This window comes from Myotis lucifugus, unplaced genomic scaffold (assembly GCF_000147115.1).
Source record: "Myotis lucifugus unplaced genomic scaffold, Myoluc2.0 scaffold_0, whole genome shotgun sequence".
Taxonomy (NCBI): Eukaryota; Metazoa; Chordata; class Mammalia; order Chiroptera; family Vespertilionidae; genus Myotis; species Myotis lucifugus.
The window spans coordinates 37022294-37049415 of record NW_005871048.1 but is presented as its reverse complement, the minus strand read 5'-3'; the positions used below and the strand labels follow the sequence as shown (position 1 = coordinate 37049415).

Below are 27122 nucleotides of genomic sequence, written 5' to 3'. Positions count from 1 at the left end.
AGCCACAGGCACTCATAAGAATACAAAAAGGGCAATTACATTGATCACATTTTCTGCTACCTTTAAGGACAAGTGATGTGGATCTCATGCTTTCGATGGCTGGTGGTGAAGATATTCCTGGGCTAAGAAACAGAAGCTGCATTTGGCCCTAAGCTGGTTTTCTAGCCACTCCTCAATCCTGGAAGCAGCCATAGGGGACTGCTATCAAAAGGAAATCTGAATGTAGTACCCAAGCTTCTCTTTCAAGTAAAAAAGTCCAACTCCACTGCTTTGTAAAACAGTGTTTCCTAGAAATCCACTGAATCTGGGGAAATAAGATAAATTCTCAACCATATCTCAAAAGGTACCTTTGCAAACCATCAAGCTATTATAAAATGCAGGCACACTATCTGTATCTTTCAGGAGAGTACTACATGCAAATGTGCTAAGGATTGTATGAAATAGGAAAGAGAACCTTACCCCAAATGAATCAATCAAATATATCATCAGAAAAAAAGGGGGGCATATATATAGTTAGGGGTTATTTTCAAGAAAAATTATGAATTGAAAATTATATATTTATACATGTACACAACTTATCCCCTCAACTTGTGTTGGTGCACCTACCTGTGTATATTATCCTGGCCAGAAGGCACTACACCGACGTTGGCCACATTGACAATCTTCTGAAGGATCACAGAGGAAGTGAAGTTCTGTGGTGCAAGGATGATTACAGTAGAAGTTTCATTCATTCCTGTCAGCATTCCTGTAAGAGCAAAAGAAGGCCCCTGTAACTATTTATTTTATGAAAATTATATTAAAACAATTTAATGCTCATAGCCAAAATGTAAGCTTCTTTTAAAAAAAACCCAAAACAAAACCTACCAGGATGTAATTTACAAGACAATTACCATAAAATTAAAATGAACTGCAACTGTTTCAAAATTTTAAAAATCTATTGTGTAGGAAAATGTGTAAAAATACAGTCAAACATCACTCTTAATAAATATGATTTTAAATACTATATGATAAAAACTTAGAATCACAAAAATGAAATTTCAATTTCAGTAAATGTAGTGAATTAATTTGGCTGATGTAAACTATTAAGCTTTTACTTTTAAAGAATTTTCCCTCTCATTTTCATGTAAACATCTCTCTTGCCAAATGCTGCTTGAGAACAAATCAAAGTGATTCTGAAATAACCAGCAGCATTACCTGATGCATGGCCTCAATGTGATGGGTCAAAGTTATCTCAACAATGACTGAAAGTCCCTCAACAGGTTTGAAAAAATGTACTAGTATACGTATCTAAGCTACACTTAGTATTTGCTTAGTGAATGGCACTATAGTTGCTGACAAAACACCAATTGAAATTTCTGAAGCAAAACACTGAAAACAAAGGAAAAATGTGAATGGAAAACTTTAAATCCCAGAGACATTTCAAATAGTATTTAAGGAAGAAACTAAGTTAAGCAAAATCATGAACAAAACCATACAGACTTAATACAAGACATGCCATTAATATCAAAATCTCATGTAGAAATGTTCAGTGAACAAATTCAATAACATACCACTTGGAACAAATAATGAAATTTAGGTTAAAATAAACAAATAATCTGGATCTGTGATATAAGTCACGGACACCCAATGATATCTACTAAAAATGATAATCTTCTGAGATGTATGATATATGTACAACAGTTTACAAAATGCATGAAAATGGTAAAATTTGATTCCATGTTTTCAAAAGACCCTGCACCTTCAGAGCCATGTAGTTATTTATTGCAAATGCAACCCCCCAATTTTTAAAATCCCTGTAATTAGTAGTATGAAGACACTAAAGCCTAACACTGTAAAAAGACCTATCTAGCTTTAAACAAAGAACAGTTTTTACTAACCACTTTCAAACCCAGGACACTGTGTTCTGTCTTAGATTGTTTAACTTCAATATTAGGCAAAAGCTTTAAAACTACACAAGCAGTCAAACACTGCTTTTAAGCAAAGCACAGTGGTTGCTGACATAACACTGCTGAGAGATGTGTGTACTCATTTAGGATTTAAACCTTCTCCATTAAGCTCTATTGAAGAGCAACTGCTGAATAAATGAATGCAACTATGTTTATGTTAAAAGCCTGTTTCCCGCAGCATGTAATTAAAGGAAATGTTGTACAAAGCCAGTACTTTTGTCAAGCTCCTGTAAATGGAAAGATGGATAGCACTCAGAGAAGTGAATGCATTGCTTCATATTTAACCTTAACACTCTTGTCATTAATGGTTTGTCTAACTTGGTCTATAAAAGACAAGGTACTGCTCCATTGAAGTAAAATTAAAAAAATCAACTAAACCATGCTTTTCAGAACAGAAGATTCATTATCGTCAGCTAATGTATTGGCATAAAGCAAAGTAACATCCTATCAAGTAAGGCACACATTCAATCTGCCTTCCCACCCTCCTTTATTTTTAACTCATGCTGTTTTATTGTTATAGGCAATTTGTACCACTCAGCATGACAGTGTAAACTGAATCAAGATTAATTTACATGCAAAAGAACACTTAGCAGAGCAGCATGGTAAGCAAATGCATTGTCTCGATTGCTGAGGTGGAAAGGAACCTGGAAAGGAAAAAAGGGGCTCTAATTAAGGGGCATCAAATATGATTGCTTGTGGTAGTTAAGGGCCAGAAAATAGTAAATGTCTGACCATTTAAAGAATTAGCATCTTGCTAGCTACGAACCCATAAGATGGATACATAAATCATAATAAAATTAAGTAAACATTCTAGATTTCTTATACCACAGATTTTTCTAAATGAAAATATATCAGGTATTCTCAAATTAACAAGAAAGAAAATGCCAAGGTATCATTAAAAGTTTCTCCTATGAAAACGACTTTACACAGATAGCCTGCTCATACATAATAAAGGTAAAGTTACTGGAAAATATTTAAAAATTGTCAAACTATAGAATTGTTGCTTCATTAGAATTTATCTAAATTTTGGTGAGGCAGTGGACAGCACTTAACTTAGGTTAATCAGTTGTAATTAACTGCTAAAATTTTAGCAAACCAAATAATAAAATTTTTCCCTTAGTTTTAGATTTCCAATTTAATTCATAAGAAAAAAATGAATAATAGAGAGCAGTTTGAAATAAGCAATTGGCTTAGGTCTCTTAAATTAAGACTGCCCCAAGACACTAAATTAAAATTTTTTTAAGTAAAAGAGAGATCTCATGTTATTTATAGCACTGAAATCATTCCACAGCTAGATCATTAACTCACTGTGCAAGACTCAAAACTCAAAGAAAGCTATGAAAAAATCATGCTCTGGTTAAGGCTCGTAATATGAATGTTATGAATATGAATAATATTAATATGCAGGATAAGCCAATCTTTCATTTAGCACTTTGACTATCAATGTTATAAACATGCATCTTTAGCCATGAAAATTTAAATGCAACAATCAAGAAAAAGTGACAGATCAGGCTGTATATTAGAAACAAAACCTTTCATTTAAAAAATGTTAATATAATATGTATAATCTCGTACAAGGATTCTTATTTATTATACACACATTTTAATTATGTACATCTTTAATATAAAATTTCTTTTTTTATTTATATTTTTCAGCTAAATCCAAAATAATACATTTAATGCATTTCTTTAGTCTTAAGATATATGTCCTGTGAAATGAGATATTAAGAAAATCATTTTCTTTAAAGTAGAAATATGTATTAAAACTAGCATAATAATGACACACACAGACAGTTCTTAACTTTAGTGGCATTTTGCCTTCCAGAAGTTTGCTGTAATAAAAATCAAGAACACTGACTTTTATTCTGATTTAATATTTTTAATTAGTGAGTCATTTCTGGGTAACTTATGAAATAAGCTAACCTCTTCCTTGATTAACAAACAAATACATGTGTAAAGTTGAGAATTGAGACCTCTATTACCAAATCAGTTGAAATTTATAACTAAAAAGATGCTATTGAAAATACTCTTCAAACCTGTGGTAAATTTGCCAGCATCAAGTCCCGTATCAAAGAATGAATTCAGGAAGACAGAAAGAATGATACAGAAATGCCAAGAGACTTGCAAGGATTTACAAATACTTCATATAAACAAATTTTCAAATAGCTTTATTCAGAGTAGCCTTTCTGCTCTATTAAACATAGCAAACAGCTGCCAGATTTATTCAGACAAATAATCAACAACCACAGAAGTAAAATGGCAGGAGAAAAAGGAATTTTGGCAACAACTCCATAGAGGACCGCAGCTGCTCTCCAAACGCACCTCTCTTACACATTTACGGTTCTGTATGGCTAGTCAGGGGAAAATCCCTCAGTCACAGCAGAGCACAAAAAATTTGATCGAAATCTCAAAGCTGAGGGAGAGAAAGGGCATAAGATAATCTGCTGCTTTAGATATACTTCAGCTGCACTTTTCTAAGAAAAGGAACATCCCCTTAACAATAAAGGTGCCCAAGCCTTATTCAGTCACTCGGGTGCCACTCACCTTGGTTTGCTGAGCAGGTGTAAAGCAGAGAGGCAGGCTTTAGCCAGCAAAGGATAAGAATAGCAAATGTAAGAATCAATTCAATTTGTCAATAGAAAAACAAAGATGACTTTCTTCTATAGCAATAATCAATTTCCCACTTTTTTATCACTTAAAAATAAGGCAGGAGAAAGATTACTATTCATTTACAGTCTTGTGTGAGAATTTCTTTGTGAGAGCCTACAACAGGCCTTTTTGAGACTGTGTCTTGGGCACTGCCATGCCAGCCCGCCAGGCAGCAGGCCCTTCTCCTCAGGTGCAGACATTGGTGTGTGCCTACTGCTTTCTGGAAGCTTGACAAACACAAATTTGTGACCTCGAGATGAAGGGACCTTAGCCTGATCACCCCTCCAGACACTTTTACAAACTGCTGACCGCATCATTTAAATAAGCCCATTTTATAGATGCTATTCTTAATTAAACACTTCAATTCAGACAGTTATTTTCCCTTATTCATGTATGAAAAAAATTATTTTTACTAGAAGGTATGCTTGACTCTGGGGCAAACACAAGATATTATACTTCCATTCTGCTGAAAATATCTTTTAGGTGCACCTTGTAAAATGTCTGACAACACAGTTTGTACAGTTTGACAACACAGCATTTCTTTGGCATAGAATTAGGTCAAAAGAAAATGAAGGTAATTTAATGCTATAATTAGGACTTCACTTCAAAGGGTAAGGTACTCTGTGTGCAGGGAAAAACAGATTAGCAGGACATGAAAGACAGTGAAAGAAAAAAACAGAAATATAACATTTATAGTGATAGAACTTTGGTAAGTCCCAAACTTCTGACATTTCATTAATACAAAAATACATGACTACATTATTAGGTTGACAAACCAAAACTCCCAGAATTGAAAAGTTAATTATGAATCAATTTTTTATTTTAAATACATACTAATCAATTTTCATGTATGTCAGAAATGTAGACAGACATATACTTTTAAGATTATTTTATAAAAGCAAAGCATTAGCAAAAATTGGAAAATTGTGCACTGACATCTGTTAACAGCTGTGTATATATGGTAATTTATTTTAGAGACTGGCCAGAAGAAGGAGCACATATTGTTTGGGATGTCAGTTCCTAGTAAACTATAGTAACCTCTCACCTTGCTCTTTCTTAAAATCTTTCTCTGACATGGCCACAGGTAAAAGCAGTTCTCCAACAGGTGGCTGAATATTAACATTGAAGCAATCATCCTTGGTACTAAGGAAAAAACACATAAAAGCTGACTAAATGCTTAGTAACTAAACATTCTTAATACTATGCGGTTAAATGGATACATTAAAGCATATGCCAGCATACATAAAGTATTAAGATATTCTTGGCTTAAATAACACAGCTAAAAAGGCTTGAAAAATTTCTTAACACTATTTACAGAGAAATACATCTCTTACCTCAATTGGAAAACATTTTTTTCAAAATTATGCAGTTATAGTAAATATACCACTTGACATAGAACCTTAAAAAAAACAACAGGTAGGCAGCAAGGGTATGCTGTATTACCAGAGGAACACTCATGCAGCTCACAGAGTAGAGAAGTAATGTTTTATCTTTATTTTGTGTGCTTACAGTACAGAAAATGGAGTGTTTTTATTTTAAATGGTTAAGATTTCTATTTTAAAGTGTTAGATTATTCTTTAATAAATAAAGTGGAGTGACCATACTTAGATATGTGCTAAGAAAATAATCCCTCATCTGCAAACTTGCTTTCTTGAAACAAAAACCCTTGTTTTCTAGTAGTGTGATTTACTGACATTATTGATGAACATGTGGTGAAAGTTATTATTTCCAAACTAGAGGCCCGGTGCACAAAATTCATGCACGGCGGGGGTGTGTGTGTGTGTCCCTCAGCCCAGCCTGCACCCTCTCCAATCTGGGACATCCCTCTCACAATCCTGGACTGCTGGCTCCCAACCACTCGCCTGCCTGCCTGATTGTCCCTAACCACTTCTGCCTTCCAGCCTGATCACCCCCTAACCACTCCCCTGCCAGCCTGATCGCCGCCTAACTGCTCCCCTGCTGGCCCGATTGCCCCTAACTGCCCTCCCCTGCTGGCCTGATTGCCCCTAACTGTCCTCCCTTTCAGGCCTGATCCCTCCCAACTGCCCTCCCCTGCCAGCCTGATCGCCCCTAACTGCCCTCCCCCACAGGGCTGGTCACCCCCAATTGCCCTCCCCTACAGGCCTGGTACCCCCAACTGCCCTCCCTTTTCAGGCTTGTTCCCTCCCAACTGCCCTCCCCTGCTGGCCTGATCACCCACAACTGCCTCCCCTGTTGGTCATCTTTGTGGCGGCCATCTTTGACCACATGGGGCGGCTATCTTGTGTGTTGGAGTGATGTCATTTTGCTTATTACTCTTTATTAGATAGGATACGGGATATGAGAAATTTAGGAGGGCAACATTTCTCTTTGTATCAGCTAGAGCTACAGTTCTAAACCTGTGGGGCCGCGAACAATGAAAAATAGAATCCTGGCATATAGATAATTACACTACGGATTCATACCGGTAGCAAGAATACAGTATGAAATAATTTTATGGTTGGGGGTCACCACAACATGAGGAACTGTATTAAAAAGGGTCACCGCATTTAGGAAGGTTGAGACCCCTGAGCTAGAAAAACCCAACCCTGAGTGCATGTATTCATTTAAATCTTGACACTACTCTCTACAAAAAATGACTAACACTACTTTAAAAATATTTTAAGTTACATGTTTAAAGGTAGGTTGATGAGTGTATCAGTTAGGAATGTGTTTGGCTGCAAATAAGCAGAATCCAACTAACAATTTCTTGGGAAATAGCTTACTGTTTAGTACTGAACAGGTCCTGGAGTTTCAACCAAAGGCTGGTTCAATGGCTTAAAGATGATGCTAGGGACCCAGGTTTCTCTGGCTTTCATCCCCACCATCCCTAGTGTGCTGGCTCTTATCCTCATGGTTGCCATGCAGCTGCATCCCCAGGGACCACTTTCACATTCCACCGAAGAAGGAAGATGATGATGGAAGAGTAGTGAATAATTGAGCCAACCAAATCTCTTCCTTTGCATCAGAAAAGCCCTGCAGAAGGACTTCTACACTTGAGTTAGAACTGGTCCAGTGGGGAAGTGGCTAGGGAGGTGGGAACTGTGGATAAGAAATACTGAACATTGGTTAAGAAACACTTTATTACAAGTGGGGTAGGGACACATAATGTAATATGAAAAAAGAAAGATATCCATTTTTATTTTATGCTATTACATATTTTATTTTTGTAAGCTGGCTTATATTTTTATGGAGTAAAGACTAGAATAATATTAAAGAATGTTTTGAATTATCCACATGTGGATTGCCCAAGGCAAAACAATAAACCCTATTTATTAACTCAATAAAATGTACTGACTACAAACTCGATCCCCTGTACTGTGCAAGTACATGGGATTTAAAGACAAAGGAGATTGGCCCTTGAAGTTCACAAGTCCAGTGAGAGATGCGTTTATAACAGGATGGTAAGGGCTCCATTAGAGATATGTGGGGAGGGTTATAGTCCATGGAAGAGGGGCTGATTAATTCTGCAGGAAGTGGAGGTAGTCTATTTCTGAGAGGAGGGAGAGGGGCATTCTAGACCAGTGGTCGGCAAACTCATTAGCCAACAGAGCCAAATATCAACAGTACAACAACTGAAATTTCTTTTGAGAGCCAAATTTTTTAAACTTAATCTATGTAGGTAGATACATTGTTATTAACTTAATTAGGGTACTCCTAAGCTGGCCGTTGCTAAAAACGTCCTCAATCTGATTGAGGTACGTTTGCTGAGGTCGACCCCTTCCAACTCTCCCATCCACACTCGTCTTGTATACTTGTTTCGTCTCCTTTCCGAAAACCGACTTCTGCGCATAGGCCACGAAGTTTCAATCGCACTGTACGTGCGTGCCCGCACGTGGTATTTTGTGGAAGAGCCACACTCAAGGGGCCAAAGAGCCGCATGTGGCTCGCGAGCCGCGGTTTGCCGACCACTGTTCTAACATTCTAAACCTGTGTTTTGGGAATGGTGAGCAGTGTGGAGTGTCAAGAGATGAGGCTGGGCACACTGTAAAGAGTGTCTTATACAGCATAACCATCAGTCCCAGTTTGCCCACGGCAGTTTATGACGGTTGTCCTGGAGTCCTTTTCAGTTAATGACGCCTTTCATTCTCTAGTGTCCTGTTCTGTATGACAAAGTGTATGACTTCTTTACTCATATAACTTAAGACAAAACTGTTTCAGTGTTTCTTGAAGCAACAGGGACTTTTGACATAGGAAAATAAATGATCCTATTTGTATTTCAGAAACTCTGGTGGCAATGTGTACGGTGGAATAGAGGAGAAACCCAAGGCAGGTAGATCAGTTAGGGATCTAATTTAGTAGTCTAGGCAGGGTGTGTGTGTGTGTGTGTGTGTGTGTGTGTGTGTGTGTGTGTGTTTGTTTTTAGCATTGACTGTGCATTTTATTTAGTAAATCCTAACAATGACTTTAAGAGGTAGCTTCTGTTACCTCCAATTTATTGATAATTAAACAATATGTCCAAGGTCACACAGCTAGTAAGTGTCAGCACTGGGGCCTGGCCCCAGGCTTATTCTATTCCAAGGTCTGATACATATATATTCATACTCCACTACACAAGGCTGTTTCCCTAGGTGGGCAGCACTGAGCATGGGGAACAGGGGAGGATTTGAGAGTTAAAGGGACAGATCTGGTGATGGATGGGAGAAAGAGACTCTGAACCTTCTAATGTGAACATTGGGAGGATGACAACTACTGAAGAAGAAGAGTTTGGGGGATTAAACAAAAATTACTTTGTTTTAAGATATTATATTATATCACATTATATTTTGAGCACCACTGAGTTACTCAGGAAGAGATATTTAGCAGATCACTGGAAATACAAATTAATACTCAGTAAGGAGGCAAGGGCAGTATACATGAGTCTGGAAGAAACGTGAGTGAAACAGTGAAGAGCTGAAGCCTTATCAGTAGTTAAGGTCACACAGGGAAAGGGGATATACCAAGAAAAAGGGTAAGGAAACCTGGAGAAGACCTGCATTTAAGTAAAAATGGAAGAAGTGCAAGTTGCAGAAGAGACTGGGAAAGAGTGGACAGGGAGAAAAGGTATGTGTCAGATACTACAGGGAGGACTAAGAAGCAGCAAGAGTAACTGCTGACCTTAGCAAGGCTGAACAGGTTGGAGGAGGAACTTGGGATTCAGGGAGTTGAAGGGCAAAAGGGGATATTGGCAGTCAAAAGCAGCAGAAGCTCCCTGTGGCAGAGGCAGAGAAGAATGCTTCAGGAAACCTGAGCCTGTTCAAAGGCTGAGGGGAAAGAGCCAGTGAGGAGGAAGAAACAAAGCATAGCTGATAGAGCAAGGTCTTAAGACTTAAGAGGAGGTTGGGATTAAGAGCACAAGGGGGAAGTGAAGGGGTCAGCCCTGGAATGGAGGAGGGAACTTCGGAAACAATAGAGAAGGGGTGGTTAAGACAGAAGCACTGAGGCTGGGACCACGCCCAATGCAGTGGGAGGCTAAGAGAAATATGTAAAGGTGGATGAAAGAGTAAATGGATAGATATACAGATGTACATGAAATACATATAGTGAACTAATTTAGTGTTAAATATAAAGCTTCAGCTTCAAATGGCTGGAAAAACCAGTGTTCTCCAAAGTGGAAAGCACAAGGGTCTGCTCTGGCAAAGAAAATCCATTGAGAAAAAACCTACTAATTATTTTTCTCATTCCTTTTGAAGTTCTGTTTTTTCTCTGTACATATTTTAGTATACACATGTTAGCACAGTGAGAGATATACACATGTAATTTAAAAATACATTTATACATCTAGGGAGTGCACAGAAGAAAGATTTTAATGTAAATTGTGTAAATGTACACAATTAAAAAGTTAGAGGATCACTGGGTTAAATTTGTTCTTGTAAATAATTTTATTCATGTTTTAAAACTGGTTATTCCTACTATATAGAAATGTTAAAGATTTTCATATAATCACATACACATTTCTAAACTCAGCTTAAAAATAGATTTTCTGTTGATACTATGATTTCTGGGTTGATAATTATGTTAAATAAGATGAATTTTGTCTCTGTCTTTCTAGGATTTATACCTTTAACTCAGTGGTTCTCAACCTTCCCAATGCTGCGACCCTTTAATACAGTTCCTCATGTTGTGGTGACCCCCAACCATAAAATTATTTTTGTTGCTACTTCATAACTGTTAATTTTGCTGTTATGAATCATAATGTAAATATCTGATATGCAGGATGTATTTTCATTGTTACAAATTGAACATAATTAAAGCATAGTGATTAATCACAAAAACAATATGTAATTATATATGTGTTTTCCGATGGTCTTAGGCGACTCCTGTGAAAGGGTCGTTTGACCCCCAAAGGGGTCGCGACCCACAGGTTGAGAACCGCTTCACTGTTTTTACTTGTCTTTCCATATTGGGTAGAACTTCCATTATAATGGGAAATAGTGTTGAGAGTAGGTAACCTTGTTTTGCTTTTCTGACTTAAAAGAGAATGCTTCCAATATTTTATGCAGTGAGAGGTAAGTTGTATGGCCCAAAGTCTTTTGCATTTATAACCCCAAGTGGCATGCACATTTATGAGCTATCCTTTTGGGTTTTAAAATCAGGGTGATACTAGCCTTACAGAATGACATGGATGCTTCCCTTCTTTTTCTTTGTTCTAGAAAAGTTTAAATAATGTAGAGATTATTTCTTTTTTGAAGTTCTGATACCATTTAACTTTTTTATTCATAATTTATACTTTTCTAGGAAACCATTTCATCTAAATATTCCAATTTATTGGTATAGAAGTATACATAATATTATTTTATAATTTAGAAGATCTGTTTTACCTCCTTTCTCTTTTCTAATCTTTCCTATGTGTCTTCTTTTTTTAAAAATCACATCAGCCCATAGTTTCTCTCACTCTTTTTTTTGTACATTCTCTTTTAAAAAAATGTGTATTTTCTGTATTCAGAAAACAAGGAATTATTTGGAAACATAATAATTATGTTAGATCAGGCTTGATAACCGAATTATTGAAATTTTGTGTTTGTATATATAGCTATATGTACCTGTATGTCTATCTATATATCTATCTTCCTCTGATTTGTCATTTTCTGATGAGTTATTAAAATTACTATTATCATGGCTTTGTCAATTTCTTCTAGCACTTACAACATGTTAGTGAGTATTACCACTATGGGTCTCCTCTCTCCTGGTGGGCTGACTGGACTTAAGTAGATGAGATGACTGGTGGCATGGACTCAATAAATTGGAAGGCGGGTAGGCAATGGCCTTATCTCTCCATCAACAGATGTAATATTGGATTTACCCTAGTGGTAGAGGGTTTGAGAATATTACTCTATTAGATACAACTGAGTTTCATCTCATCTCAAACCATCCCTGCCTCCTTCCCACAAATTCAAACCCTGCTGTACCTTTAGACTCCCACATCCACACCAACACCCTTCCTGGCAAGCAGTTCACTTTCCTTACAGTACAATTCTTATGTTTGCAATTAAATGTGTATATTACTGCTGCTAGGGGTCAAGTTGGAGAACTGGAGGTTGGAAGCAATTCTTTAATTTCCCAATGACTTTTGTACCCTAACTTTTCTTTTCACTTGTTCATTTTGTGCTTGATATTCTGCCAGATTTGTTCTTACCATTGCAGTAATTTTTCTCCCATGAGGGTTGGCTCTATGGTTTTTATTTTCTCTGTTATTGTTTATCGGCTCTCATTTGCCTTCTAATAATTCAAATTGTGCTAATAATTCTTCACAATTTCTGGCCAGCTAATGGCTTTCTTTCTTTAATGCTCATTCTCTTTTGAAAATTGAATTTTCTGTCTTTTTCATAGATTTTGGGCAAAAAGAGGGGTGGATGCTAGAGCTCAGCCCTCTAACTTGAGTCAAACCACATTCTTTTCATACTAGCTAATACATTAATATCTGCTGATCACAAAGATAAGAACTGTTTATGCAGTGCATCTACTTTTAGAGAGATACATTTCTGTATATTATACACATTTTCAATCTCAATAAATTTAATCAAGGATTTAATTTGATGACCATTTAAAATGCAAAGCAAAGAGACATTAACACATCAAGTATCCCGGATAACTATATAGCTCCATATGATAGTTTTATCTATCATCTATCTACCTACCTATCTATATGTGTCGTATAACTATAGATTTAGAATGAATCTGGAAGCTAAAGTAGGATTATTTTACTCTTATTCCCTTTCTTTTATAAATAGAAGTATACCTCAAAGACTTATAGTCCATGTTCTCAGAATTTCTGAAGGTTTCTTATCAAATATGCTCTTATTACCCATAATTTTATGTATTGATTTGTATTATGTATTTCAAGAAAAAAATTCAATATTAGCCATTCTTGCCTCCCCCCCCCCTTTTTATTGAACCAAGACTAATACAGCACACATCACTAAGCAAAAAGTGCTATTTACTATGCAAAAGGCACAGTCAGTGATTGGCATCTAAGACTAATTGATCTACTCATTACCACTATCTCCCTACCCCCACTAGCACTACTATGAAGCTATTGATTTAAACACTGTCGATCGGTTTCCATTTTCTGATTTTGGGCAGGCCAATTAAGAAAGTGAGTAATTGTGATTACACTGCTTCAGGATCAATTACATTTGATACAAGACAAAGTGTTCTTTTTGGAACATACACACAAAATAATTTTTGATCTAGTATCCTTATGTGCTTAATAAAATCTAAAGTACATAATTAACTTTTACCTTCACAACAGCAAAACATACTAATGTACATGCTTAAAATAACGAAGGCTATTTTCTTTGTAAAATACATTCATCATTTTCCTAAAGTTAGTTTAAGAGAAATTGAGAAAAAACTGTTTATATACACTCTTCAATGTAAGATAAGAATCAAACACTACCTACATATTTATCTTTAAAGGTATTTAGTTAATTGTGAAAGACAAAATGCAAATCTCACCCAAAGGACTACAGAGGAAATCTTTATTTTTGTAATAAAAACATAGTTTAAAAAAACCACCTTCATTACATAGAAATATAAAATGTTCTTTAGATAACTTGATAAGAAAAAGAGAATTATTTTAGTTCTTAATTTTGCGCTAACTTGGTGCATGAGCTTTGTCATTGGGCTCACATTGTCAAAATCATTAAAATGAATATACCTCTGGCGCTGGAGGCAAATCTATTTAGAGTGATGTTACTCATAGTCTTGTGCTCAGTAATATTGATCTGTGTTGTCTAATAGAAAAATAATAAACAATTACTAGACAATGTTGGGAAAAGTAATCAGTTTTTATATATCACTAATATAGCAGACCTCCCAAAACATAAAGGTGATGATCTGCATAAAATCAATGTGTTATGCTACATTGCTTATATTCATCATTGCAGGTTCTCAGCAATAAATGGTACAATATTAGGTCTGAATTACTGGAAAAATAAAAAGGCATATGAAATAGAAAGGTTGACTATATTTAAATATAAAGTTGTTTTAAAATGTCTATTTCCTAAACTTGGAGATTTTTTATCATAACAAATACTGCTTTAAGCAAGTTAAAACTTAAATAAAATGTCCCAATTCTTTTTAGAATAAAAACAGAGCAACCTCAAATCAAAATAAGAAATTATATCCTAGACCAGGAAAATACAAAAGAGTTCAAAGATAATTCTTAAAGATGCATGAATATAAACTCTGTACTAATTGCTAATAGTTTTTGGATTTCATTAGAAATGTATAACACATATAAAAACAATGGCAAAACTCAATCCTAGAAAAAGCTCTTTTGAATAATATTCACCTGTTTGAAACCTTTGCCAACTGCATAAATGTTCTTTTAAATTTTATCAAAATAGTTTGTAAATTAAAGTAAAAAGGGAAAAATGTATGGGTTTTAAGTACTGACAGAATAAATAATTCTCCACTTAAGAAGTTTAAGATAACATATTAGATGTTTAAAAAGATACCTTCTCTGGGCTATTCAGTAATATTAAAGTTTTTTTTTAATTTCTCCTGAATTTTCCTCATCAATTTTCTCCTGAATGTTCCAAAACTGTAGAGTTAGAAGAAGTGAAAATATTATTTAGCAGTAGCTTCTTACTTTGACCAACAAACTGTGAATTTCAATCACATATGGCAGACTGTAATGGCTAGTTGTATAACAAATACTAAACATACATATATTGTACACAATTCATACAACTACTGCATGGTAGTCTAACCATTGCCAAAGAAAGGCACATTTGTTTAAATGTTTTGTCTCTCAAAGAAAAAAAGGTGTTGAAAGCCAAGTTTTGATCTGCTATCCTTTACAGGAAATAGAAAATACAGAAAAACAATTGAACTTACCACAACTGGAAACTGGCAGTCTGAGTGGAATCACAGAAGTCAATACCCATTGAAACAGTAATGGATCCCCCAGGCTCCAGAGATTCTAGGAAATTAGATAATTTAGACATGAATACACGGAGGAAGTAAAAAAGAGGCAAAGTAAACACTGAAAACTTATGTAATGCTTGTAGTTTAGACAAAATGGTCAAATTTAATGATGGTTTATAAGAGCACTTTCAAACTAAGAATATTAAAACAAATTACAAAGTAATTTCACTATTCTGCTTGAAAGTTTTCTTTTTTATACTTAATTCTGCATATTTTTCAATGAACACATTATATCATTTCAGAAACATATCTCATCCTGAGAATGTATGTTTTACAATATTATCTTTATAGGCATTGAAGGTGAAAAGGAAACAAATTTAGTCTTGCGTGAAACAACTGTAATGAACTATGGGTGCTTTTAAGAAATTATGCATTTAAAACTATGGAATATTTATCTAGATATAAAAAAGTAAATTTTAAACAATGTTTCAAATTTCCACTGGAAAAAAATCAAAATACAAAAATTTAAAAATGCAAATTAAAGCAAAACTGGAAGAAATTAATTTGTTGTACTCAGAAAATAACCAAGACAACTGTCATTATAGGAACAAATGGTAAGTCCAATATACGTATAACACTAATGTTTTTCAGCTAACAATGATAAAACTTAAGACCATAACAAAATTTTATTCTTTTTGTGATTCCAAAGTCTGGCTATACATTAGAAGAATAATGGAGAAATTAAATATATACCTACTTAGTATAAATATTTATGCATATATTATACTTATATATATAAAAGCCTAAGCGACCGTTCGACCCTTAGCTATGATGCGCACTGACCACCGGGGGAAGACACTCAATGCACAGGCATGGAAACATAGAAGAGACTGATGAATCTCAGAGGGAAGGGGGAGGAGGGAAGGCAGGAAGAGATTAACCAAAGATCTTATATGCATACTAGAGGCCCAGTGCATGGATTCGTGCACTGGTGAGATTCCTCGGCCTGGCCTGCAGGGATCAGACTGAAACCGGCAGTCCAACATCCCCTGAGGGGTCCAGGATTGCGAGAGGGTGCAGGCCAGGCCGAGGGACCCCACTGGTGCATGAATCCGTGCATCGGGCCTCTAGTATTTAAATAAAAACCATCCACTTTTGATTACCACTTTGCTAAAAGTCTTCAGTGTAAGTACAGTCATACTATACAGTAGCTTTATATTTAGCTACTCTGTAGCTATTCTGTATATATCTTATTAGATAGAAGTATTTTAGCAGACACACTCTAATCCAGTAGACTGTAACTATCCTAGGGCTTGTTCAAAAATATGATTTGCCATTAAATGTTAACAATAACAGAGAAGATGGTATAGATGGAACAAAAGAATTCAATAAGCTTATTATATCAAGAAGTATATTTATGTCTTATAGTCTCGATGAAGACTAGGCAGTATAAGAGGGTACTTGTTTGATGCTGAATTTCATTAGTTTGTAAATTTAACATTGACCAGGATGCTGCGCAAGTACCAGACTTGCTGCCAAAATCTTTGGCAAATAGGCATTACTGTTGAATGTATAACTATAATGATACTTTTTTTTTTTTTTTTTGCATTTTCCTAAAGCTACACCAGTTCACAGCTCTGTCAGTAACACTGTTCAAGACTATTCTTTAGTGAATCCTACTGCTTTGTTCTGTGCCATCATATACTAGGGTCTGGTCTAGTCTGTAGCCGAATACCACACTAGCATATGCTGTCATCTCCATAACATAATGGCATTAATGATTTAGATCTCTCAAATCATGTACCCCTGTATTTCATTTGACAAAGTGACAGTTCTCAAAATGTCTTGTTGATAGCACTCTTTGACATAGTTTGGTATCATTTTCAGTCTTGAGATAATTAAGTGGGAGTTTAGTGCCATGCTAATCCTGAAGGACAGCTCATGATCAATGGTATGTTTTATTATATAAATGCTTCAGGAACAAAGTGATCAGCATAAAATTATTCATATAATAAATGCTCATAATATTTGAAGCCTACTACATTGGAGAAGTCTATCCTTTCAGGTGTCTTAATTTGGATACTTCTCTGGATCTCTACTATATACATGAGAGGGTTAGATAGAAATGGCTGAAAAACACTGGTTCTATTACACCACACCATTAATCATGAAAAATGAAATCACACAGATGCCATCTACTTTGATGTGACAGTTGTACAGTAACTAGTGAAATCTTAGCTGACTTCAAACGTGTCAACTGTTAACATAAAGTCACTGAACAGTCACTGAACAGCCTAAGGCTATTCTCTCTTTGTGTGTGTCTGTTTTACATCTCTTATATACTGGTCTCTCTGGGGGAAATGTCACATTATGCCTAATATTCTTGCAAGGAATTCAGTTTCACACTTCAAAGGCAGGGTAAAATTCAGACAATAGTCATCACATATTAAACATGAATATAAAATAGATTGGTGACAAATAAGAAATCTGCTGTGGGGGAGAGGTGGGGTGGGTGGAGGTGGAAGAGGGCATAGAAGGGATAAATGGTTTATGGGCAAAAATAAATAAAGTTTAAAAACAATAAGAAATATGCCGAGCTCATTACTATATGTATATGTGCTTATTAAATAAAACAATTATCTTAGCTGCCTTATTTCACAAAACATGAAAATACAGTATTTGTTTTTGTTGCAGTTTTAAGATGTTTTTGGAGTAACTCCACTATAATCTATTGATAAAAGAGACTAGGTAGTATTATATACAAATATCTACTGCATGGGAAAGAACTCTGTATCTTGAGGATAATTCAATAAATGCCAGTGAAATGAATGAAACATTATAGTCATAAAATGTGCCTAAGGAAAAAAAAAGCCTACTACTAGTACTGAGGCAATGGTATATGTTCATATTTTATTTCTGTGTAAGGGCCATACTATGAAATTTATTATATTTATTTCTTCTATTCCACATAGGCCAGCAAAAGTTCAAGTCATTGACTCATTGTGCCAGCACAAAGAAATGTTAATACTGTTCTACTGTTTTAACCTTTGGATAACATTTTCAACCTTCAGACAATTTATCTATCAGCTGCTTGACACTTCTTAATTTTTTAACTAGGTAAAAAAGGCTCAATTTTAAGCAGTCAAAACAAATTGTGATACTCACAAAATAATAAAGAATATGTTACTATATTAATATATTTACATATATTAACTTTACAAAAAATTAAAAATCAGGACACTGTATTCTTTAAATGGTGTCTTGGTTACCAAATTATTATTTTTTAAATAAAGGGTAATAAGTGTGTCTGAAATCGCCTTACTATATCTCTACATTGCTTACTTATAAAAATCTAACATATTCCATCTATTATAAAGTGGTTTATTCCTTTCAACAATGTCAAAGAGCTCAGGTAAAGATGAACAAACATAGAATGGCTATGTAAAATAATGAGAAAGAAGACAGTTTGGTCAAAAGGCTTTGCTCACTTAAACTTATAAATAGATAGTATTTGGAACTTTCTGATTATACATTTCAAGGATTCAATGATAGAAACCTTAATTACTTTTAAAATTTGTTTTTATTGATTTCAGAGAGGAAGGGAGAGGGAGAGAGAGAAACATCAATGATGAGAGAGAATCATGGATCGATCGGCTGCCTCCTGCACACCCCTACTTGGAATCGAGCCTGCAACCCAGGCATGTGCCCTGATCAGGACAACCTTATATTACTTTTAACTGAGAGCCTGAAGCTTCTCTGAACAAAACTTTAGTGTTGTCTCCACTTACACAAAATAGAAACAGAGACAGACATCTAATTATTATCCTATTTTAAACTCAAAGTAAGACATACAATTATAACACTTAATTTTTAAAAGGTATATTTTTGATACAGTACTTAAAAATGGAAATAGATGACATCTGGTCAGACAATATCATGTACGGGCCACTGAGGCAACCTGGAACACATGATGCATCGGAGGGACAGCCCCTCAACACTGCTGGCCGCGTAGTATCTATATAATATCTATAAAGAGCCAGGGTCGTATGACCGAAGACTCGACCAGACCGGAAGTCAGTGCTGGGTTGCTGTGGTGACCCAGCACTGACTGGGGCCGCTGTGGATGTCCCGACCCAGCAACGACTGCCTAGGGGGCTGCGGATCAGGCCTGGAGAGAGGCCTGCAGAGAGAGAGGCAGGGTCTGATCCATAGCCTCTGTGGCAGACGTTGATCAGAACTTGCCTCTCTTTCTCTCCCGGCCTCCACCAGGGCTGCTAATCAGCCCCACCTTTCTGATCAGGCCCTGTTGACAGGCCCAGAGACGCTGACTGGTATAGAAACTGACCAATCAGAATCAAATCTGGGTCAACTGTGAGGAGCCAATGGCTTCCTAGGAGGAGGAGCTTTTGATGCTGACTGGCATAGAAACTGACCAATCAGAACCAAATTGGCCGGCAGAGGAGGGCAGTTGGGGGTGAGATCAGGCCTTCAGGGGAGGGCAGTTAGAGGTGATCAGGCAGGCAGAGGCAGTTAGGGGAGATCAGGCCAGCAGGGAAGGGCAGTTGGAGGTGAGATCAAACCGACAGGGGAGGGCAGTTAGGAGTGATCAGGCCAGCAGGGGAGAGCAGTTAGGGGCAAGATCAGGCCGGCAGGGGAGGGCAGTTGGGGGCAAGATCAGATCAGTAGGGGAGGGCAGTTAGGGGCGATCAGGCAGGCAGAGGCAGTTAGGGGCAATTAGGCCGGCAGGGGGAGGGAAGTTAGGGGCAATCAGGCCAGCAGGGGAGAGCAGTTAGGGGCAAGATCAGGCCAGCAGGGGAGGGCAGTAAGGGGAGATCAGGCTGGCAGGCAGAAGCAGTTAGGGGCGATCAGGCAGGCAGGCAGGTGAGTGGTTAGGAGCCAGCAGTCCCAGATTGTGAGAGGGGTGTCCAACCGCCCACAGGGATCAGGCCTAAACCGGCGGTCGGACATCCCCTGAGGGGTCCCCAATTGGAGTGGGTGCAGGCTGGGTTGAGGGACCCCCCCCCCCCATGCATGAATTTTGTGCACCGGCCCTCTAGTGTGGGAATAAAGACCCAGTACTGCCATAGCATGTGTTTTATTCCAACAAAAATGAGATTTCTGGGTTGGTTTTAAAAAAATGTATAAAAAAATCTTGATTTTTAAATAGTGGAAACAGATTAAAATATTTTTTTAAATATATTTTTTATTGATTTTTTACAGAGAGGAAGGGAGAGAGATAGTTAGAAACATCGATGAGAGAGAAACATCGATCAGCTGCCTCCTGCACATCTACTGGGGATGTGCCCGCAACCCAGGTACATGCCCTTGACCAGAATCAAACCTGGGACCTTTCAGTCCGCAGGCCGACGCTCTATCCACTGAGCCAAACCGGTTTCGGCAGATTAAAATATTTTTAAAACATGATGTGTATAAATACCAGTAATATACTCTGGGCTAGTATATATTATATGTGTGGAAAGGAAGACAAGCAATATACTATACAATCTTCCATTCTTCACTCCCTTCACTTTTCAATTTATGGGATGTGAAAGGAAACAGGGAAGGGGAGGTCTACAATAATAAAGATAGTCTAAAATCAGAAAAGGAAAACAGGGAATGGAAATGTGAAAACAGAGAATGTGAAAGGAAACAGGGAATGGCAGGTCTACGATAATAAAGGTAGTCTAAAATCAGGAATGAGACTGAAATAGAGAGGTAGGAGGAAGGTGATGCAGCTAGGTAAAGCGGGAGGCAATTTTGATTCTTCAGACCTATCCTTCTGTGAATACTAAGGGCAAAGAAATGTTTTTTATTTTTATTTTGTATGATAAATTTGGTTTAAAAGGGGAAAAACAATCATAAACTGAGTATGCTAATATCAATAAAATATGTATCTACTTTTAAAATGAACACATTTAATTATCAAATATAGTTCAAATTTTAAATGAGAATATTTACCTATTGGATTAAAAACATGCATTTCCATGCCTGTAGGAAGTTTTTTTTCTCCGATGCAGATATTTTCGATCTTTCGATCTGTAGTATTATTCAGTGTTATTTGTACAGAGACCATCTTATCACCAAAAATGCAAGGCTGTCTTGAAAAGAAGTAATGGGCAGCTAGTCCTTTCCCACTCATGCGATGAAGCAGCACATGAGTTTTCATTGGTACAAAGACAGGAGTACTGACCTATTGCATGTTGGAAAAAGAAGGAAAAAAATGAATTAGTAAACATATTTAATAATTCTCTTAGAAAATATGCAAAAATTTCTAACATTAATTCTTGCTTTCCCTAAAGTATTACATAAACCACAATAACAAACATTAGCAGAACATCACACATAGGTAATTAAGTCATAAATTTTTTGTGAAGTAAATGTCTTCAAAACTATTAATTTTTCTGTACTCTGCAGACATAAATATTTTGAAAATATGTCTAATAAGAGAATCTCAGTTATATAAATATATTTTTTATTTTAGAGTTTATAAAGTTTTTTGTTAGTTTTTCCTAGGTAAAAAATTAACATTTTGCTAATTTTTTAATTAGTTTTAATAATTTATCAGTTGATTTTCTCAGGTCTTTGAACTGTAAGACAGTCTTACTTGCCAGTAATGAACATTTTGTACCTTCATTTCCAATCCTGAGTCCTTGAACTTTTTTCACCTTGAATTTTTTTCACTGTAAATGGAAGACTATGACCTCCTTTAAGGTGGTTTCTTCCCTTGCTTTAGTGATTAAAAAGATCTTCCCTACTTTGAGATCAGGTAACTTCTGCACTTCCATTTTCTTCTAGAGCTTTCTTTCTTTTTCTTCTTTTTTTTAAATTCAGTGAAACTGATGTAGCCTACTGACTCCATATTGAAGTACTCTTCTATAAATACTAACCAATAGTATGTACATGATTTAAAAAAAAATATTTTCCCTGACCCCTGTACATGATTTAATGTTAGCCGTTCCTCAATGACCTTAAAGTACAAACATTCTAATTATTTATGTACTTGGGAGATAATTTTGGGCCTTGATTGAGCTGTTAACCCAGCACCACATTTTTTTATTTCTTATAGCCCTACAATATGATTAAATTATTTGGCAAAACAAAACATCTCTATTCCTCTTCCCTCTCCCGCCCAGTATTTTCTTGCCTAATCATCTCTTTACCCTTCCACTGAACTTTAGATTTCTTTAGTTAAATTCTCTGCTCAATCTTGAATGAAATCAGAGGCAGCATAGTAAATGAAGAAATAGTCCATTCTAAACTCATGTCCTGGCTATCTTTGCACTCAAAGCAGAAGTATTGCATGTGGCTTGACCTGATGGCCAAGCTTTTTTTTTTTTAAAATCAATTTGTAATTAACCAAGCCTAATCAAGACTATTTCCTAACAAGAGCTCTCCAAAACTAGGTTTTCTATTATAAGTGTGAAAGTACATATTAATTTATTCAACATGTTCACTATGCAACTGACGCCTGATGACATTAAAACCTCATCCTATATAATAAAAGGCTAATATGCAAACCGACCAAACGGCGGAATGACCGGTCACTATGACGCACACTGACCACCAGGGGGCAGACACTCAACGCAGGAGCTGCCCCCCTGGTGGTCAGTGCGCTCCCACAGGGGGAGCGCTGCTCAGCCAGAAGCCAGGCTCACGACTAGCGAGTGCAGTGGTGGTGGTGGGAGCCTCTCCCTCCTCTGCGGCAGCACTAAGGATGTCCGATGGCCAGCTTAGGCCTGTCCCCGGCAACTGGATATCCCCCGAGGGCTCCCGGACTGCGAGAGGGTGCAGGCTGGGCTGAGGGACCCCCCACCCCCGAGTGCACAAATTTTGTGCACCGGGCCTCTAGTTAATAATAAATTAAGATTCACCCACAAAAATCCAAAAGTTAAATATCATATATACTAAATGATAGAGTATCTTCAAAGCATCATTAAAGTATAGTATTCCTTTTCCAAAAGTTTAATCTGTACGGGTGGACAATTTAAAATATAACCTAATAAATACTTAGGTAAATTTTAAATTTTGGCTATATAAAGTAATAAACAACTGGCCTATGCATCCTATTTTGGCTGTTTGATGATAATAACAATAGTCTAGTATTTTAAGTTTTCAAAGCACTTTCACTTTTAAGTGTAGATTCTTTTCCTTATAGAAAAATTATTTTCAAAACTCTTCTGTTTCAATGCACACACTAAGTTCTATTTCCTTTACAAATTCAGGGGTGGGGGTGGGGGTGGGAGGTGGTGGTGGTGGTGATTAGTGCAACCTAAAATAGCAAACCTTAGCAGTAAACATTCACTCTTAGAGTGGGCATCATAAAAATAAGCAAATGGACAGAGAACGTGTGTGTAAGTTTACACGAGTATACTGTATATACATAATATATTTATAGATTTACACTCAGCAAAAAAATATTTTTTCCCATAAATTCCCATGCCACTGAGGCTATGACAATCAACTTTAAACATAAGCCCTTAAATAGATAATTATATTTTTCAGTTTCTTATGTTTATTCTCTTAATTAAATAAGCATATTGGAAAAAGTAACCATCTTAGTGTTTTTTTTTCCTTCGTTGTTCCAGAGACACAGTTTTCATTATCTCCTTAAATACATGTTGATATAGCCAGTCATGTGGATGTAAAGTACAGCATAGGGAATATAGTCAATAATATTGCAATAATGATGTACGTGTCTGATGGGTACTAGACTTATCAGGGACATCACTTCATAAGTTATACAAGTGTCTAATTACTATGTTGTACACATGAAATTAATATATTGTATGCTAACTGTAATTGAAAAATTTTAAGAAGTGAAAAAAACTCATGAAAGCTTGGGCAACATATCATATGGGGAAGTAAAGCTGAAAGTTGGAGGGAGGCAAGTGTACAGCAGAATGAGAAAAGCAGGACAGAAGCAGGGGTTTAGTTTACAAGCAGCCAGGAATCAGCAATCCAAATATCGTAAGGTGCTGAGTAGGTACGCCACGCCTGAAGTCATTTAAGAGCTATCAACATGTCTTGGTTGTATTGAGTCTCTCTCTCAATCTAACCCTGGGATACATGCCCTTAATATCTGTGCTTTTTTCTACCTTGTCTCAAACTTCTGCACCTTTATTATAATAGTTAAAAAGATGTGCAAAGGAAGACAAACAGTATGATTCTCTCTACTCATTTTCCCGCACTCAACCAAGTTCAAGAAGCACTGTCTGAATTCAACATTAAAAATGTCCTTCCTGACAATCTTGAAAGGTTACGTGTGATAATACAGAGTTCTATGTCCTCTTCTACAATAAGTAGCATCACACCTGGCACTTTGTGGTAATAATATATACTTCTTTTTTATCTACAGAAAGAAGCTAACTGAAAAGGTTTGTGTTTTTTAAAAAATCTGCTTTCTAAGTTCATACAAGTCATATTAAGCCAACCCCCTCTAGTATCTAGATCAACTACACGTGACATTTTGTTCAATAAACCCAGTAGATTCCATAAATCCTTCACCATTTCCCATTGCTAATACAATTAATCCTGACAGGAAAGCAAGATTTTAGTTCAATATTTTGTACATCTGAATAGATACCTATATTCCAGAAACATATATATGATCTGTGGATGCTTGTATTCTAAGATACTAAACAGTGTGAATGGCTTTTTCTACTTCACATTTTATAAACATAAATAAATCTCATAAATGTAAAAAAAAAACACATACATCGTAAGTTAATTACAGAATGACCTAGATTTGGATTGTGAAAATGACGGTTTAGGAAAAAAGGTAGATATTTAACAAGTTTGAGCAAAATTGATCTTGGGCAGCGGTCAGCAAACACAGCCCACAAGCCCAAATATGGCATTTTATCGAGTTTTGCTGGCACAGCCGTACTCGTTCACTTACATATTGTCGATGGCTGCTGTCCAATGGTAGAGCTGAGTCACTGCAAAGCTAACATATTTACTATCTGGACCCTTTACTGAAAAAGTATGCTGACCTCTGTTCTAGGGGCACAATGTTACACCCTTGCTTCTCCCCTCCCTTTCCCTGTCAACAGGGAACAATTCTCCACAGGTCTCTTATATTTCTGCATGTTTTCTGAAAAAGGCATTAACAACTTTGCTCCTGACAACTTTTTTCAAGGATTTTTGTATAGCAAACAGACTTTGGAAACAGGTAAATGCCTCTCTCTTGGGCAAAAGTAAGACAGGTTTGCTAACAGCCCTTTATAAAAGACTCAGATCTTCTATACGCTGGTTCCTCAGTGTGTTGTAAAGCAACACACTGCACGTACAGTCACCATCTGGCCTTCATCGTGTCACCCCGTAGGAGCCGGAACACAGAGACGCTGCGCAGATGGTGGTATTCTGCCACAATAGGCCACTGCATTGCTGTGAGTAATCAACTGACCTGTGTCCTCTATAGGTATCTGTGAAACTGTCTCAGGCTAACCTGTTATCTTGCAAGTAGGTAACATCTCATACCCTTCACAGTTCTTAATACCCCCACCCCTTTTTTGGTCACTCAACATTCCCAGATCCACGTACTGCAAATAGCTACATTAACACTTAGTAGAGCTATCTATCATATATATACAGCTGTGTAGTGGTACCTGACTGAGGGGTGTATGTGAGCTTAAATTCCAGCTTACAATCAAGGGTTGCCATTTTGGAGTCTATACAATGGCACCATATGAGCTAGTGGCTTTGCTAAAGACACTACAGAGTAGAAACTATTTTTTTTTTCTTTTGACTTCCTTTATGAAAGTCCATGTTATCACCCGGTCAACTATATCTATGGATTTCTGAAGTATCATGATGTGTTCTGAGAGCTGACAAGGAAGTGTCAAGTAAGTTCTGTGACACTGAAGAATAGGAATACAATGTTCAGGGCTGTTCCGACCTGTTTGGAGACTCAGTGTTGGCCTTCTTCCCTGTAGCAGTAAGTATGGAACTGTCTGCTCAGCACACCCTACCATCTTCTAGGAACCTTGCTGTGTTCAGTTCCTGATGAAGCTGGCATGTTCTCATGCCACCTCATGACCTGGCCACGGTTAATTTGTTCAGAAATGGGCGAAAGGCCTGGTGTGTCCCTTTCTGAGGATTTATGGGTTTGGGACCTGGGAAGTCGATCCAGTCTCTCTCAAATGGCTAAAATTCTGAGATTTAAAACTCTAATGTCTGTGGCCTTAGTCTTGCCATATTGTTCAGCTAAAAATAATATGTAATTTTCTTATTTATTATTAGAAGCCCAAAATTCATGCACGGGTAGGGTCCCTAGGCCTGGCTGGCAATCAGGGCCAATCGGGGCCTTCCTTCCTCTGGCTGCCGGCTGGAGCCTTCCTTCATTCCACACCACCCCCTGATGGTCAGCGCACATCATAGCAAGCTGTTGAACTGGTAGGCTGAACTCCCCAGGGGACAATTCGCATATTAGCCTTTTATTATATAGGATGTTGATCTGCCTCCCCACTTATTCCACATTTTTATGTTCAATTGTATAAAACATAATTGTACCCCTTTTCAAAATCAAAGCATAATTTTACTATTTTAAATGATTACAGAGATTTATAGATACTATAGCTCTAGTGTTGGTTATAACTATACTTTAATAGATGCCGAGTGTTCAATTTTAACAGTTTCTAAAAATATTAGTCTTACAGAGCATCTGTGATGACAGGTGGAGATTATCAATATTAATATTTGCCGGAAGCCGGTCCATCCTTGCTGCTTGACACAGTTGCTGCAGGGAAGAAACATCTGCACAGCATATGTCTCAAGGGACCTGGCGTATATGGCATACTGTTCTTAATATGTTTGCTCCCCTTCTTGGCGCTATGTGTTTTAACCAAGGTCACCTCTCCGAGAAAGGTTGTTTCCCCAGGTAGGGATTTTTCCCTGAAGTTAGGGAGGGAATAAAATCCCTTAACTAAGTGCCAGGCGGGTAGTTAATCACTTTAACTACATTTTAATTTTTTGTTAAAGCGGCGCCATCTTTCCTTCTTGGGGGGGAGTAGAAACACTTCAGCCAACCTTTTGAGAAAACAACAACAGAGGGGCAATACCGCTGGCAGACAGAGCCTCTTGACGAACTCATGCAGGGAAGAGCGGTCAGCGTTAAAACGCAACGTTAATTCAAACAGCTCCGAAGCCAACAGCGCA

The 27122-nt window shown here is 36.8% G+C and overlaps 1 protein-coding gene across 6 annotated transcripts in view; it reads right to left on the bottom strand.

Moving 5' to 3' along the window:
• The window catches only part of AP3B1 (adaptor related protein complex 3 beta 1 subunit), a 193205-nt gene that overhangs the window by 10919 nt on the left and 155164 nt on the right, over nt 1-27122 (bottom strand). For 5 of the 6 annotated variants that reach the window (XM_006081292.3, XM_023750477.1, XM_023750479.1 and 2 more), the window contains 4 exons: nt 20925-21156; nt 14937-15021; nt 5641-5738; nt 607-745 (listed from right to left, as the gene is read on the bottom strand). In XM_006081292.3, the coding sequence (XP_006081354.1) occupies nt 607-745; nt 5641-5738; nt 14937-15021; nt 20925-21156 (554 nt within the window). Of the gene's footprint in view, nt 1-606; nt 746-5640; nt 5739-14549; nt 14641-14936; nt 15022-20924; nt 21157-27122 lie in introns of those variants that run through there. The other variant, XM_023750481.1, reaches the window with a different exon arrangement.